The 16,407-nt window shown below is 65.8% G+C and overlaps 1 protein-coding gene across 1 annotated transcript in view; it reads left to right on the forward strand.

The window, feature by feature from the left end:
- The window catches only part of ZC3H3 (zinc finger CCCH-type containing 3), a gene marked incomplete at its 5' end in the record, with an annotated part of 45,401 nt that overhangs the window by 12,948 nt on the left and 16,046 nt on the right, over positions 1-16,407 (forward strand). Inside the window, 2 exons of the mRNA XM_080646645.1 lie at positions 3,126-3,279; positions 15,565-15,752. Of these exons, the coding sequence (XP_080502771.1) occupies positions 3,126-3,279; positions 15,565-15,752 (342 nt within the window). The remainder of the gene's footprint in view (positions 1-3,125; positions 3,280-15,564; positions 15,753-16,407) is intronic.

A 16,407-nucleotide genomic window follows, 5' to 3' on the forward strand; every position in this document is an offset into this window, starting at 1 on the left:
CCACCCACCCAGGCCCTTTGCTGAAGCTTTCCCACAAGGTGGGGCTAGGGGGCAGGCAGAGGGACGGTCCAGCCCAAGGGAGAGGTGGCCAGGTTGGCCCTCAGCCCCCTGGCAGGACCCTGCTGCCCACCCTAAGCCGAGAGGGCAGGTGCAGGGCCACGTAGCTCCTCACCAGCTCAGTGGAAGCTGGGCCATTGCTGCCCTCCGCCAGGTCCCGGACCAGATCCCCTTTAGGTGCTTACCCCAGCAATACGGGCGGGGTGGCATCTGGGTCCCAGCCCTGCATCTGGACACGTCCAGCCTGGCTGAGCCCAGAACTGGAGGGCCTGGGGTGCAGGTGGGGGGGTGCTGATGTGAGCCCTAAGGCCCGGGGGCTGACAGCCAGGTCCTAGGGGAATGACCACACGTGTGTGCACGCATGCGCGTCTGCACGTGTGTCTTGGAGGAGCAGCCAGCACGGCTGCAGAGACGGTGCAGGGTCATTGGGGCGGCCCGGGGTCAGCAGCGAGGGCACTGGGGACTCTGGGCCAGCTTCCTCTCGGAGAGGGCAGGACACGGAGAGTGCTCCGGGGACCCCATCTGCAGCACAGAGCGCCAGACCCCACACCCCTCTGCCTTCCTCCTGCTGCTTCCTGCAAATGGCAGCCCCTGGGGTCCCAGGGTCCTTGTTACCCCCAAATGCAGCCCTGGTTTCACCGTCTCCAGGACCATAGGGATTGTTGAGCAGACAGCTTAGACGGGACTGACTTTCAGAAATGCCCTGATGGACGGGCAGCCACGAGAGGGCAGCTGGAGCCGAGTAGGGTTTGGAGGCCAAATCCCAGCCCTGCACCTGGGTCAGGCCTTCTAGGAGGCACTGAGGCCCTGACCCCTGGGCTCTGGCTCCTGGGCTCCGGGCTCTGGCTCCTGGGCTCTGGGTCCTGGGCTCTGGCTCCGGCCCTGGGAGCAGCATTTGGCCTACACGGCCGTCCCTGGAGACAGGGTCCTGCTGGTGTGGCTTTTGCTCCTGCTCTGGCCTGAGCCCCACCTGCCCGGGCTCTGCACAGGGCGGGATGTGTGTGCCTGCTGCTGTTCCTGTTTCTGCACCTTCCCCAGAGGCAGCTTGGCCACCGGGGCGGGGCTCTGACCCAGGTGGGCCCCTGCTCCCTGGGCTGACGACAGCCCCCCTCGCCCACCGGGACTCGAGCGACTGGGGAGGGAGCATGGTTCCTGGGGCAGAATTCAATGTGGCTTCCGACAAGGCTGAGCCAGGACGCAGCCCTGAGAGCTGCCTGTGGGGGTGAGGGGGGCAGGGCAGACACTGAACCGGTCAGGGTGGCTGCTGCTAAAAAGCGGATTGGCAGTAACTGGAGAAAGAGGCCACACTCCCTTGGGGACCGGCCTGGCACCCCTCTAGGCGCATGGCTTGTCTTCTAGGGCGTCCGACGACGGGCTCGCCATGCCCGGCTCCCATCGGCATGTGGGGAGCGACAGAGGGGTGTGGGGAGACTCACTGTGGCGCCCCGCCCCGCCCCGCCCCAGCTGTGTGGGAGCAGCCTCCTCTCCTGAGCGGGGCCACAGGCTGCTCTGCACAGACGGCAGCTCGGGCTCATCTCGCTGGAGGGTTGTGGGACCAGTCATTCCTTTCTCCCGTTACTTCCCGGGGAGTCCCATGAAAACCTGAACTCCTCTCAACTCCCGCTCCGCTCCGCAGGAAGAAAGTGGGAGCGGTGACCTCCCTCTGGTGGGCTCGCCGAAGGGGGCGGGGCTGCTTCTCTGCCTTCTGCCCAGCGTGCTGGGGGCCCGGGGATCCTGCCATCCCGCTTTGCCACCCCAGGGCTGGTGAGAGGGCAGTGCATGCTGGGGGGCCGAGCCAGACTGCCTGGGCTCTGCCGCCCGCCTGCCTGCCTGCCTGCCTGCCGGTCCCAGCGGCTGCACCGTGCTGGGAGGACTTCTAGGTGCCCTGCAGGCTCCCCACTGCGCCCATGGCCAGAGCGTGGGAACCAGAGAGGCCTGGCAGCCGGCTGCTGTGCAGGAGCGAGGCCCTGCTGATGGATGGGCTCATACTCCATTCACATATGATGCCAGCAGTTTTTGTGGTTTGTCTTCCATTGCGGTAGTAAAGTTTTTAATTAGGAAAGCTAATGAGATCGATTAGTCATTAGAAGTGACCTCTGCACGGCGGGGCGGAGGGCTGTGTGTGCGGGCCTGATAACGCGCGCCCGGCCTCGTCGGCAATAAAGGCACGAAGGGTTTGATTTGAGTGAAACGTGCCACGGGGATACATCATGCGGAGAAAAAAATTACAGCCCTGGGAGTCTGTAATGAAGGGAATTAAACCAGCATCCTATCTAAGTAACATGATTATCTGCACAGACCCTCAGCCGGCCGCGGGCGGGCGGGAGCGCTGCCTGTGGGCTCGGGGCGGGAGGGGAGCCCGGGGCCCGCCTGCCTCCGGAGCGGCCGCCGGGCAGGTCCCTGTGTGCCTTCTGGGAGGCCTCGCCTGGCACAGATGCCCCCGGCCTCTGCCCGCCTCTCCCCACCGAGGGGCTGCCCGGCCGAGCTGCCCGGTGTGGGCGTCTCTGTGGGTAGAGCCCTGAGGAGCCCTGTGCTGGGGTCTTGCCGGGAGCCCCTTGGAGCAGAGCCCGAGATGCTGTGCAGGCAGGTGGGGGCGGGGGAGCCGGCCCTCAGGACAGCTGGGCATTAGCTTAGTGACCTGGGCAGTGCAGCGGCAGGTGAGACAGTTGGGCACCCAGACGTGCTCCTCGAAGCTGTGGGGACATCGCCAGAACCAAGTGGAAGGGATGCGGGCAAAGCAGGGCCCTGCAGCTGCGTGAACACAGACGTGGCCAGGCACACAGACCTGCGTGGGCACCTGGTGTGGTGCCACCTGCACCCCAGCCTCCCGGACCCGCCAGAGGGGCCCTGGGTGCAGCCCCGGGCTTGGGGACATGGGCGGTGCTGCTGAGGGCACCAGTCTTCCCACCTCCCTCCCGCAGCGTCCTGGGGGCTGTCTCAAGGCTCAGGCCTGTGCCCCGCTCTCCTGGAGCCCAGGTGCTGGGCTGTGGGGACGTGCACAGCCTCGGGGTTGGGCTGCAGTGTCCCTGCCGGCCTCCACTGACCGCCTGTCTGGGTTTTCTCCGCAGCCTCCAACCTGAACGCCCTGCCGGCCCCGGCCACCAGCAAAGTGATCAAGACTCGATACCGCATCGTTAAGAAGACCCCGGTGTCGCCTTTCAACGCAGCCCCCTTCCCCCTGTCCCTGCCTTCCTGGCGGACTCGGCGGCTCTCCCTGTCCAGGTAGGAGGCCCTGCCCGGGCTCCTGGGCCTGGGGCCGGGCTGGGGGGTGCTTGGCTGCAGGTGGGCCGAGGCCGAGGGCACCGAGCTCGCCACTGGTCTCCAGTCTGCGGCTGGGATTGAGCTCATCTTCCTGTTCAGCAGTTTCTGCCCCAGATGCACGGCCACCTGTGTGCCCAGTGCCCGAGACACGCTCGCACACATGCTCCTGCCTCCTGCACTGGCGAGCCATCAGCTGGCACTGGAGGCTACGGTGCCCCTCAGGAGGCACTGGTGGTGAGGGCCACCCTTGGGGACCTGTGGCCATCTCGTCAACCGTGCACTGACTGCTGAGGGCGGGAGGGAGGCCGCAGCCCGCAGCCCGCCCCACGCCACCCGCCTCGGCTGAGTGTGGTGTCGGCCCCCTCTGAGACTGCCTGGCTCGGGCTGTGGGCAGAGGGCGCTCCTGCGGCCTCCGCAGACGGGGCACGCGTCCTGCCCTGGGCCCCGGTGCCCACGGCCCTCCTCCCGCACCGCCAGGCCACAGGGAACTGGCCCTGTGCCTGCTGCTCTGGACGCCAGAGCTGGAAGTATATTTTAAGTTAATTTTACTGCACTTTTTGTAGTATTTTTGTTTTAAATAGATTTATAAGCATCTTGGGGGCTATTTCTACAAATTTATGAAGATAATTTCCACTCTCTCGATAAGGTTAAATTTACACCTGCTATTTCCATATTAATTCACAGTGCTAAGTGGGTCTAATTTTCTTCCGTTCTTCTGTCTGGTGAGTGTGGCCTTTTCCTAATGCAATTTCCCCCTCACTAAATCACTGTGATCGGGAGTCAGGATCGAGCTGAATTAACTTAAATTAATTTACTTAACAAGAGATCGTTGTGAATGAGGTTCAGATTTATTGGTTCTTACTCCTGCCTCTCCTGCCGCCATAGGTATTCCGGCCCCACCTGCTGGCCAGGCCCCGCCTCTTTGGGGTGGCCCCGTGGGCCTCTCCTCCCAGCCCCTGAGCACCAGGAAGGGTTAGGCGTTGGTCCAGCTGGGGCCTGATGGGGGTGTCACTGAGTGAGTGGGCCAGCCCAGGGGGTGAAGGTTACTGGGGGAGGGCGGTGGCCTCGGGCACCCCAGCGGGTGGAGAGCAGCCTGGCCCCGAGGAGCCGTGTGCCGTGCGGGCAGGTGTGTGGGGCGCACCGGGTCAGGTGGGTGGGGTAGGCCCAACGGAGGCCCAGCTGCTTCCCCCCCAAGCTCCCGCCTCAGTCGCCTTGCTGTCTGGAGGCCCTGGCTCCTGCAGCCCTGGCGTGGCTCTCAGGCCTGTCCCGTCCCTGTGGGAGGAGGCACAGGAACCCCCCGAGGGCCGGGTGTTACCTAAGGGCGCGCGTGGGGCTGTGCTCATGGGCCTCCCTCCGCCCTGACTGCCTCCCCAGGCCTGTCTGCCCGTCAGCAGGGACCCGGGACACAGCTGAGCGCAGAACCCTGGGCCTGCAGGGTGGGTGGTGCGGGGTGCCAAGGGCTGAGTGCTGCCAGTGGCTGGGCTTCCTTCGCCAAGGTCACCTGTGTCCTGGCCGGGGCTGCCTGCTCAGCACCGTGGCTGCTCGCCAGCTGCCCAGCCTCTGTCACAGCACAAAGGGCCTTCTCCAGAGCCAGTGGCCAGTCTGATGCCCACCTACCCGCTGCCTTCGCTTCACCAGAGGGAGGCTCTGCAGCCGACTGGCAGTGGCCGAGTCCTTGACCCCTACCCTTGACCGCTGCCCTGTGCAGCTGCAGGTTCGAGCTCTGCAGGCAGCCTACGTCCTGAATCCGGGGCCACAGGAGCTGGCTGGGCCCCAAGGACTCCAGACCACTGCTGCCCAGAACTGGCCCTGGTGCTTGGGGTCTGCCAGGCCTGGGGCCTGGGGGGGGGGCAGCAGAGAGCACCCCAGGGCTGAGGCTCATGAGCGAGGGTTGCATGCTTTCGCTGTAAGATTTGTGGGTTTGCCTGCGTCCTCGCCGGCTTCCAGCAGGTTCATTAATCTGCACGGAGGCTGAAGTGTGACTTATATCCCTAAACCGCCTGTCGTTTTTTTCTTTCCAAATTCGTTTGGTGTGAAAGTGCGGAATAAACGCTGCCAGAAGCCGCTGCGGCTGAGCTGCTCCTGGGGCTACAAATGGCGCTGTCACGGCACTGCCGTCGCCGGCACCGCTTTGTCTTGTTTCACTTTGTGTCTGTGCCGTGAATCTCGGGGCGCTCTGGGCGGCTTGACGGGTTTGGGCTGCGATTCTGAAGGCTCTGAAATGCTTCTCCAAAGTGACGTCTCATTAAGGAGGAACTCAGCCCAGGGACGGGCAGGTCTCCCCAGGAGCCAGGTTCCCGCCGGGCCCTGCCCCTCCCCGGCATGCACACCGCCTCCTTGGGGGCCAGCAAGGCCGTGCGCTGCTCCCACCCACGTGGGGTTCGGTGGTTCGCAGCGTGTGGGGCCACTCGGCGCCGGCACAAACCCAGACCAGTGCCCGGTCAGTCCTCTCCCGGCTGCACACGGCCACCTCCTCACCGAGCCCCTCCCGTGAGGACCCTAATCCTTCACGGGCCCACTCTCACCCCCTCATCCAACCCTAGTCACCTCCAAGGCCTCACCTCCAGATTCCATCACACCCAAACAGGAGTTTGGGGGACACCAGTCCGTCCACAGCAGGGGGTGTCCTGCTCGTGCCCAGACCTGTCGTGATCAGGCCGTGGAGCTGGCTCCCACCGCCCACTGCCTGCCCCGGAGGCGGTGTGCATGGAGGCCCCGCAGGCTCGCCGGGTCCGTGGGAGTACCAGGCACAGAGGGCGCCCCCGACGGAGGAGGCCCGTGGCTGGAGGAGGCCAGGAGCTGCAGGAGGCAGAGCAGGGTCAAGGGCAGGGGCCGGCCAGCCCTGGAGCCTGCTGGAAGCCACACATGGCAGTGCCGGCCGCCGATGGGGGACCCTGGCCCAGCCCCTGCTCTGGGGGACCGGCTGCCAGGGCCCTGCCCGAGGCAGACTGCTCTATGGCTGGTGGCCTGCGGGGACCAAGGCTGCCCCTCCCCGCTGTGTAGTCATTGTGGGCAGTGCCTGCTGCTGCGGATCAGCCCTTGGCCCCAGGAAGAGCTCCCCAGACAGCGAGGGCTGCCCTGCGGGAGGGCACGGGGCGGAGTCAGGGCCGCTGCCCGGGGCAGGGGAGGAAGGAGGACCGTCGTGCGTGCGCCCTGGGACTCCGCCTCAGGCCTCGTCCCTCTCCTGATAGTTTGTGCATTTAACTTTTTGGGGTGACTGTTTTGATACACGTTTGCATTTCACCGGGGTCACCGACCGGGTACACCTGGTCCCCGCTGCTCCTCACATCCCCTCTCTGTTCGTGCACGATTTCCGGGGAGAGTGGAGACTCCGTGCCCTTGACCAGCACTGAGTGTGGTCCCGATCGGGGAGTGCTGCCCCACGGCTGGGGTCACGGTCATGGTCACGCCTCTCCAGCCTCAGCCCCACTCCGTCTTTCGTGACCTGCTGCTTGGGGAGCAGAGGCCCAGTGCTTTGGGGAGTGTCTCTGGGCAGCCCCTCTGTGCAGGCGTGTGAGCCTGGCCGCGTGGCCACCTGGCCGCAGGTGTCGCTGCCGGTGTTGGTGGGCGGTGCGTCAGCCCAGCCCCGGCCCCTCCCCAGGCGTCACTGGCCAGTCCGCGTTGTGTCCGTGTCTGTTCACGATGCTGTGACCCCAGGGCCTGGTGTACCCTGCAGGGGCACGGCGTTCTCTGAGCCCCCGCCTTCCCTCCCCGCTGCACCAGCCACCTCCACAGAGCCTGGCCCGCAGCCGGGGCGCTCGTGTGTGCCCCTACACGTCAGTCCCCTGCGTGGACGCTGGAGCTGCTTTCGCGTTGAGTGAGGATGGACGAGGCCGCCGCTGTGTGCACACGGCTTCTCTGTGGTTGCCTGGGACCGAGTGCAGGCCCGCAAGCCGCGAGTGTGGCTTCACGTGGAGCTTCCGCCCCCCACGGCCTCGGTGCCTTCTGTCCCGTGGCAGCCGGTGCTGCTGGCTCCTCAGTGTCGCCTCCTCCACGTGCCGAGGCGGCTCGTCGGGTGTAATTTGCGTCCGCCCCCGATGAGCTGTGCTGCTGCACGTGGTTGTGCGTCTCCTGTGACAGACCTCGGGCCTCTGCCCAGCTTCTCGTTGGCGGCTGGTTTTGTTTCTGGCAGGAGCGAGCTACATGTGGTGAGGCCAGTGCCCCCCATCTCCCTGCCCAGTCGGCCTCCTGCTTGGACGAGGCCTTGTTTCCTGGCCAGGAGTCTGCGGGTGGGTGCGCCCAGGCTCAGCACCATCAGGGACCCTCCCCCAGGTTCTCACTTGCCTGGTCTCTGCCCGTGTCATCCCGGAACGCTGCAGGCCGTGTCCTGGGGGCCTGGAGCCCAGAGGGGAGCTTGCCCCAGCCCTGGGCACATTAGTCCCTCACCAGCCCCGCGCCCGGCCTGGTCAGAGCATAGCTTCCTTCCGCCCACGGGGAGTCGGCCAAGAGCACCTGTCCAGGGTCCCCGCCTGTCCCCTTGCGTGGGCGGAACGTGAGGAAACAGGAGGGGAACTTGGAGCAGGAGTTGACCTGAGGGGACAGGGCAGGGTGGCAGCTGGGTCTGAGCTTCCGTGAGAGGCAGGGATCGGGGGGTGACCCCAGCGGTGCTGAGGCAGGTCTCCAGGCCGGGTTTTGAGACCCTGTTTTATGGGACCGGCGGGTACGGCTCCCCAAGTGCCGTAAAAGCTAATGTGATGGCCTCGTGCCGTGCTCATTTTTATAATTTTTTATTTTATGGAACAGGACAGGGAACTTAGTGACTTATTACTATTCATTTCGTTTCAATGCAGTAAATATTGATTCAGTTGGGGGTTTTCAATTTAAACTGCTCGGCGATTATATAAAATATTACTGCCTGTGAGATTATGCTTACCGATCCCTTCGGCTGCTCATTAGGGAAGGCGCGCGTGGCAGCCTCTGCCTCCATCACCCTAATGGATGGGCCGCGCTGCCATCCTGCACGGGAGCAGCGGGCGCCTGCGGGGGCCTGACAGCCGGGATGCAACTCTTAATTTGGAAGCCGGTTCAAAGCACCGGTATTTATTTATCCCTGTCTGAGGCGCAGGCCCCTCCGCTGTCACCTGCCCGTGCTCCTCTGCTCGCAGGGTGTGAGGAGGGGCCTCAGCCCTGCACCCCCTCTGTGGTCTGCGAGGGGAGGGAGGGGAACCAGCCCTGGGGGCTGGCAGGTGGGCTGGTGGGTGTGTCCTGAGGGACGAGAAGGTCCCTGTGGTTTGCCCGGAGCAGCTTGGTTCTGACCACAGGAGCCTCGGAGGTCCCTTTAGGTTGTCCCCGCGGGACACGCAGGGGTGGCCCTCGGCTGAACCCGGCCCCTGGCCATGCCGTGCCAGCACCGAGGGCCTCGTGTGGCCACGAGGGTGCCCCCAGTGTCCCTGGGAATGACGAGCAGATGACGCTGAGCATACTGCCCCGACAGGCAGAGATAAAATGTCCCTGTCACCCAGTCGTCCCAGTCGCCACACAGCCCAGCACCGCCTTAAACTCCTCTCCTGGACCAGAGGCGGGAGGGCAGCGTCCGGTGCAGTGCGTGGTGGGCGTCCATGTCAGCCTCCAGCCTGATCTGCCCCCAGCTCCTTTCCCCTCTCAGGAAGGCCGGGGCCTCTGCAGGTGCGGGGGGGTGGGGGGGTGGGGGGGTGGGGGGGCGGGCGTTGCCCAGGGGCCTGGCCTCTGCAGGTGGGGGGGCGTGGTCCAGGGACCTGGCCTCTGCAGGTGGGGGGGGGCGTGGTCCAGGGGCCTGGCCTCTGCAGGTGGGGGGGCGTGGTCCAGGGGCCTGGCCTCTGCAGGTGGGGGGGGCGTGGTCCAGGGGCCTGGCCTCTGCAGGTGGGGGGCGGGGGGGGGGGCGGGCGTTGCCCAGGGGCCTGGGGACCACGGCCAGAGGGCTCCAACAGCGAGGGCTCTCTCCGGCCCCGGCAGCCTCAGGCGACCTGGCCACTGCCTCGTCCCAGGGTCCCACTCAAGAGTTCTCTGGCCCGGAGGCCCCAGGAGGTGTGGCGGCCCCCAAGGAGGCACTGGGCCTGGGCGGTGTCTGTCCCCTCCCCCTCCCTCCCCCTTCCTTCTGTACCTGCCCCCCTCACCCTGCCGTGTGGCTGTGTCCTCCGAGAGGGGACTCTGGGTCCCCTCTGCAGCTGCAGATACCCCCGTGTGGGCCAGGCCAGGTGACCCCTGCCTGCCCTTCCTCCGGCCACCCTCAGCTGGTGGGCAGCCCTCCACCAGTGGGACCCGCCCGGCTTGGCTCCTGCTGAGCCTGGCGGGGGGGCGGTGGACGGGGGCGGGGAGCCGAGCCAGCGGCAGGTGCAGGGTTTATGTTCCTGACTTTCCCGCAGTCAGCAAGGTCCCCGCTGCCGCCCACGCCCCGAGCGCCCCGCGGTGTAATTTGCGGCGAGATGTCTGCAGGGCCGCGTCCACTTCCCCAGTCAGCACTTAATTGGCAAGGCGCTTGATTTAACAGCGTGGGAGCCTCCACCGGAAAGATGCGTGAATAAATCACAGCCTGACGCCAGAAAATAGATATAATCTCAGCGTTAACTGCATTAATAGCAGCAGGAGCCGAATTAAAAAGGCCGTAAAGCACCGGCCGGGGCATAAATGATGGCGGCCTCGTCCCCTCTGCGCGCTGCTCGTTTGGGGGCGGGGCGAGGGCGGGGCGCTCTTTCAGCCCCTCCCTACCCTCCCGCCCGAGGCCCCGCCCACCCCGTCCCAACCATGCCCCGCCCGGGGGGGGGGGCGATGGGGGAGCGGGTAGGGCAGGGTCGCAGGCGGGCGCCAGGGCAGCCTGCTCCGCCCTGCTTGGCCCTGGAGGGCTCCCTGAAGAATTCGACACCTTGCACCGCTAGCTTGCACCCCCTCTGTGCCTGCTTGGGGTGGGCCCTGCCCGCCGGCCTTGTGCCAGCCACAGCAGTGCCGCCTCCACCTCCCGCCGGTGGCCTGGGCCCTCCTCGTCTGCAGCCTGGGAGACTTCTTGGAGGAGGAGCGTTCGGCGGTCTGTTAGGTAGGCACCGCTTGACCGCCATGTAGGTCCCATCAGGCTGTTGAAATCACTCGTCATCATTTTTGGGGTTTCTTCCGAGGGGGACCGCCGCTCCAGGACAGGCCGGGGCGTTGGCGGGGCAGCGCCTCCTGCAGGCCGTTGGCATCGTCTCTGGCCCCTGCGTGTGGCCCCAGCCAGGAGCTTCTGGGCAGCTCGTCCGCTCCTCCGGGTCCACCTGTGCGCCGTAGTCCGCCAGGTGCCAGCGTTTTTCTGCTGCCTGCTCACTTGCCTCCGGCACGTTCCTTGCATGTCTGCACGTCACCCTTTTATCAGACTGCTTTTTCTTCAGCTTCGGTTTTGCCTTTCAGTTTTGTTTGAGAATTTTTAACAGGATTTTTACTTTTCTGTGGACTTAAGTCTGTCATTCTTTTAAGACAGTATATTGATCTGCTTAGAACAGAGGCCCCTCAAGATTCTGTGAGTTCAGTTGTGTTTTTTCTTGTGCTGTGGCTTCAGTTTTACATTTAAAACTTTAACCTGCTGGGAATGTTTTGGGGACACGTGTAAGATGAAGCTCGCGCCCTGGCCCGGGCTGCCCTCCCGCCCCTCCGCTGGGCTGCATCGTGATGCTCACAGGGGTGACTGTCCTAGGGGTCACGGGGGAGGCAGGGGGGGCACTCCAGGCGGAGGGGCAGGGGCAGAGCAGATAGTGGCCGTGGCTGGGGGCTGGAACCCGGCCAGGGGGCGGAGGGGGCGGGGCACGGCCCAGAGGGAGCTGGAGAAATGGGGTGCAGGCAGCGGGCCCTTTACCTGGAGCCCAGCAAGGGAGGGGCTTGTCCCGGTGGGTCAGGCCAGGTGGCACCTCAGCTGACCCAGAGGCGAGGACAGAGGCTCAGCGACGGCCCCGGCAGGTGAGAGGAGCCTGTCCGAGCAGCTCGAGGCGCCTGCTGCGGACGTCACGACGCCTGGCTTCTCAGGCCTTGGCCACCAGGGCTCACTCACGTCTCTGGGCCAGGTCCCCGCATCCTGGTGGTGAGGCCCAGAGCCCCCACGAGGCATTGGGATGGAGGGTGAGGGGGGTGCAGGCCGCGGGGTGGCAGGTGGGTCCAGCCTGACGAAGTGTCCCCGGGTTTCAGGCTGGGCCCTGGAGGGAGGGTATGGGGACGAGGCCCTGTGGGCCTCCTCAGGCTACGCTGTTGTGGGAGGGCAGGTACAGGGCAGGGCGGGCCTCTGACACGGACTCCCATGGGGACTGTCTCCCGGGAGCAGTGGGCAGGTGGGGCCTGGGCCTCCAGGTCTTCCCAGGGGACCTGGGCAGGAGCTGCCTGTGCCTTCCATCCATGGCTTGTCCCCACGCGGAGCCCTGCCAGGGGTCCTGTGGGCTAGGGCCCAGGTGGCGGGCTGCCTCAGGAGCTCACATCAGGGCAGGGGTGGTCAGTGCAGGGCCAGATGGGGTGGGGACAGAGAGACAGAGGGTAGAGAGGGAGAGGAGGGGTGATGGAGAGAGTTGGGGGCGAGGGAGCAGAGGAAGGGCCACAGGCTGGGCACCCGGTCGAGGCGCTGCCCCAGCCCCTCTGCCCCTCAAGCTGAACTCTGCACCCCTTCGTGGGACCATTAAGGCCCAATGACACCTGGTTTCTGCAGCTCACGTACAAAACACCCATAGCTTCGGCTGGAACGGCTGTTTAAAGTGTCATTTTATGGAGAACTTTGCTTTCCGTCTTGTTTATTAGGCTCTTACAGGGAGAGCTTGTAATGCCTCCATCGATCGAAACACCGATTGAGTGGCTGTGAGCACATGCAGCAGCCCAGCCCTAGTGACGGAGCTGCGTGTGATGGACGCCGCGCAGTCCCTGTCGCCACAGCGTGTGGCTGGCAGGGCGGCCGGAGTCACCTCTGCTCGTTACCTGGAGAGGTGGGGCCTCCCTCAGGAAGGAGCGGCACCGGGGGGAGCCTCCAGGTGACCTGCCGGGCCAGCCCCCAAGGTCACACAGCCCCATGTTGCCCCGGCCTCAGGGCCCAGCAGTGGGTCTGCCTCTGTCCCAAGGTGGCGGGAAAGGGCGGGAGGCAACGCAGAGAGCCAGGCGGCTGTGGGGGGGCGGCCCCCTCACCTCCCATGCTGTAGCCCTGTGCGCTGGGGGCTCTGTCTCCGCCCAGAACCTTCCGTCAGCACCACCCTGCAGACCACCCGGCATGTGGGGGCCTCCTGAGGGGAGGCCTGAGCTGCGCTGGCCGGAGGGGTGCCTGGAGGGGTGCGGGCTCGCTCTGAGCTCCAGCCACTGCTCTGCCGGGCAGGTGGGCACAAGCTGGCCCTGAGCCGGGCCTCGGAGGAGGGAGGCGGGGCCGTCAGCGGTTCTGTGGGAAGCTAGCTAAGCTGCAGCCGTCACGGTGGCGCTGCCTGACCTACTTGGGATTTGCTGTGCAGAGCCGCCTCCGCTTCTGCTGACGGCGCACTCCCTGCGCCTCGCAGCCTTGCAGAACGCGCTCCATTTTCTGAAACTGCTTCCCCGCTTGTTTTCTCTGCTCCCCCACCAGCCTGCCCGCCCCCTGCCTGGTCACCACCGCCTGGGCCGCCTGGCCACTCACTGCCCCTGCCCCAGCCAAGGGGGGTCGGAGGTCAAATTCCACCTGGGAACCAGGCTGAGCCCCTGCCAGCAACCGCCCCCACGGCCCCGGGTCTCCCTGTGTGCGGCCCGGGCCTCAGCCCACCCGCCACCACACTCATGTCCAGGGGCTCCCTGCGGTGAAGCAGCACCTCTGGTCTGGGGCGGGCTCTCTGGCCTCGGGTGGCCCTGTCCCCCAGGGAGGCCCCGCCCTCTCTGGTCCCAAGGAGGGTGCCAGGCTGCTGGTGGGGCTGGTGCGCTGAGCTGCCAGAGGCCTCGGGGACCTCAGGGTCGAAGGAGCAGAGCCTGGGGTCCAGGGCGGGCCTGGCAGAGTGGCCCTCCTGGCGTCTGCCCGAGGTGAGCCCTGCACACCTGCCTTGGTCCCTGGCTTCTCGGCGCAGCCTCCTATCTGGCCCGGACCCTCGCGCCTTCCTCTGGGTCTCTGCCCTGGTGTCTCCGGTTCCGCCCCGGCACGGCCTGGCCCATCATGTGCTCACGGTGGACGAGCCCTGGGCCAGCGGGATGGCCTCGGCCGGACTTCCCTGCTGCTCCCCACGCGGAGGGCACGCGGGCAGCTCTTCTTAAACCTGCTCTTGTGGTGTGTCTCGCTCCCCATTACTGCCGATTTTCACTTAAAACGTTATCTCCCCACCTGTCCTTCCGGCCCCCGCCCCGGGGGTGAGGGGAGCCCAGCCCTCACCCGGGTGTAGTCAAGGTTATGGTGATAAATCCTGGGGCATTGTCACTTCTATTCGGAGTAAATTGGCTGGCCGCTTTCGGGCTGAAGGAAAGATAATTTGCTGTAGTATTTCAAATGGATTAGAAATGGATTTGAAGGGGAAGTTCATGCCTCCTATTACAAAGGCGAGGAAGAGGACCGTCTTAGGCACAGCTCCCTCCCTGGCCTTCATTATCCACGCTTAATACCTTTCCTATTTCCCAGCGTTAATGAAATTTCCTGGCGGCGTGGGCCCACGGCCACAGGGAGAAGCCTTGGATCTGGGGCTGCTGTTGTAGAAAAGGAATTACAGGCCCTGGGCGAGGGCAGGGGCGTCCGCGGGTCCTTGGCCTGCTATTATCTCATTACTTTTACCCCTCTCCGCAGCACAGTTCCTTCCCAAAGGCTGTCCTCGCCGGCAGGTAACCATTACCGAGGCTGTGACACCCAGGCAGCCGAGGCCCCCCCCCCCCCCCCCACGCCCGCCATCCCAGCCCTAGAGTCAGGGACCAGCCGGGTGAGGAAGGACACAGGTGGTCAGGGCACGGGCAGGCGGGCTTTCCCCGAGGCCCCGGCCAGCTCTCCAGGTTCTGGGGTGCACCCCCTCCTCGGGGCAGCCTCACGACACCTATAGGGACGCAGTTTCCCCAGACCCTCCTGCCCTGAGAACGGGCCACAGCTTCCAGCGTTGGCGGGTCTGCAGGGAGGGGCTGGCGCGGGAGAAGACCCTCCCCTACCAGCCCTGGCCTCTCTCCTCACCCCTTGGCCTGGCCCAAGGTCTCAGGAGAGCCCGGAGGGCTGGCTGCCTCCCCCAGAGGGTGCCCCCGCCCCCCCCCATCCTCTCCTCTGGGGGGCAGCTGGAGTGCACGGGCGGGGCTGCCTGGGCCGTCTCTTGGCCCCTGGGAGGGGCTCGTCCCTGCGTGCTCGTGCTCGGTGCTCGGGTTAATTACGGGAAACTGGGTTAAGTGCTCCAGGCGGGCAGCCTCCGTGCCTCCGGAGCTTGTACTTACTCCGCAGCTTCGGCCCCGGTGCCCGTCTCTCCCGAGGGCCTTTGGGGCGAGCATCCCCCCAGCTTGCAGACGGAGAGGGGCGCAGGCTGCATGGTGGGGTGGCGGCCACGCCCCAGAGCAGGGCTGCTGACCCAGCACCTCAGTTCTGGGTGCGTCTATGTGGGTGCCTGGGTGCTCGGACGCCCCCAGGCCTGCCTGACCCCCACACTCTTCACATCCTCGTTTAGGGACGCCCACCCTGGCTCCGGTGGCTGGAAAAGGGCTTCCTGCTGCCCCACGTGGGGTTGGGGTCCATGTGCGAGTTGTGGGGCCACAGCAGGGCTTGAGCCACACTCTCACCCTCCACCTCCCTGGCTCCCTGCTGGGCCCGTGTGGGCCTCTAGGGGAGAGGCGGCGTGTCCACGCGACAGGCACGCTCCTTTGCCAGGTGGCAGGGGGCGCAGGGGGCTCAGTGGTCGCAGCTGATAGGGAATTAAGCTCAATTTGCATGAATAAATAAATGACTGTTGGGATTTGTCCTGAGGGGTGAGCCCCATGCCCTCTGGAGTCAGGAGGCTGGCTGGTCCCACCCTGGACGCCCCGTCCCCTCATCCTGGTGGCAGCTGCTCAGGGGACAGCTGGGGGCGGGTCAGCCAGGACGCTGCAGGGCCACCGAGCCGGGGAGCCTGTGGCCGACCTCACTGCGGGGCCGTGGTGTCTGCAGGGCATCTCCAGTGAGGGTGTCAGGCCTCCTCCCAGGGCCCAGGCGGTCCTGGCTCGGGGTGTGCATGTTGGAGGGGAGGCTGTCCCCTCCCGGTGACCCCTCAGGGGCTCACATAGCCTGGTTGGTGGGTGGGGACACCACCTCCTGGGCCGTGGGGGGCAGGGCAACAGCGGCCTCCCGCCTGGGGTCTTAGGGCTGGGCTGACTGGTATCTCCCTGTGTTTGCAGGTCCCTGGTGCTAAATCGCCTGCGCCCTGCCCGCGGCGGTGGGAGAGTCCAGCTCGGCTCCCCGCGCTGGCGGGACAGAGGCTACCGCTGTATCGGAGGGGTGCTCTACAGGGTGACAGCCAACAAGCTCGCCAAGACTCCCGGCCGGCCCAGTGCTGAGGGGGCCTGCAGGCCCCTCCTGCGTACAGGTGAGGCTCCCTGAGGCCCAGCCCTCACTCCCAAGATGTTCCTGAGCCCCCTTCCGAGTGGGTGCTCCCTCCCGAGTGGGTGCTCCCTTCTGAGTGGGTGCTCCCTTCTGAGTGAGTGCTCCCTTCCGAGTGGGTGCTCCCTTCTGAATGGGTGCTCCCCAAATCCCAGCAGCATTCGCCACTCCTCACTGCCCACAGCACCTCATCGCCGCCCCGATGTTGGGCGAGGGGGGAGCAGGCCGGGCACTGATGGGAGGCCCTGCAGCCTCTGTCCCCAGGGAAGGCCCCTCGGGCAGACGGGGGCTCTCGCTTGGCTGAGCCGTCCCTGATGCCCCGTGTTCGCTCCTGGACAAAGGCACGAGCCAGGTGTGAACAGGGCTGGCGAGGGAGCACCAGGGGCCGTGGCCCTGGAGTCACATTGGCACCGCCTCCCCCAGAAACAGGCCGAGAGGAGGGGAGGCTTCGGATTCGCTGACTGTACAAACTAACTCGGGAAATGTTTTAGTTTTGGTCCACTTTCACCTCCTGTCAGAAAAAGGGCAGAATGGCAGGTGGGTGGGGTTGCAGCACCCAAGGAGGAGGGCGGGGATGCCCGAGCCCCAGCCCCTTCCCTGCCCGCCGGGCTCCCAGGGCCTCTGTGGGGCTTCGGGTGCCC

Source organism: Plecotus auritus (assembly GCF_963455305.1).
Source record: "Plecotus auritus genome assembly, chromosome: 11".
NCBI lineage: Eukaryota > Metazoa > Chordata > Mammalia > Chiroptera > Vespertilionidae > Plecotus > Plecotus auritus.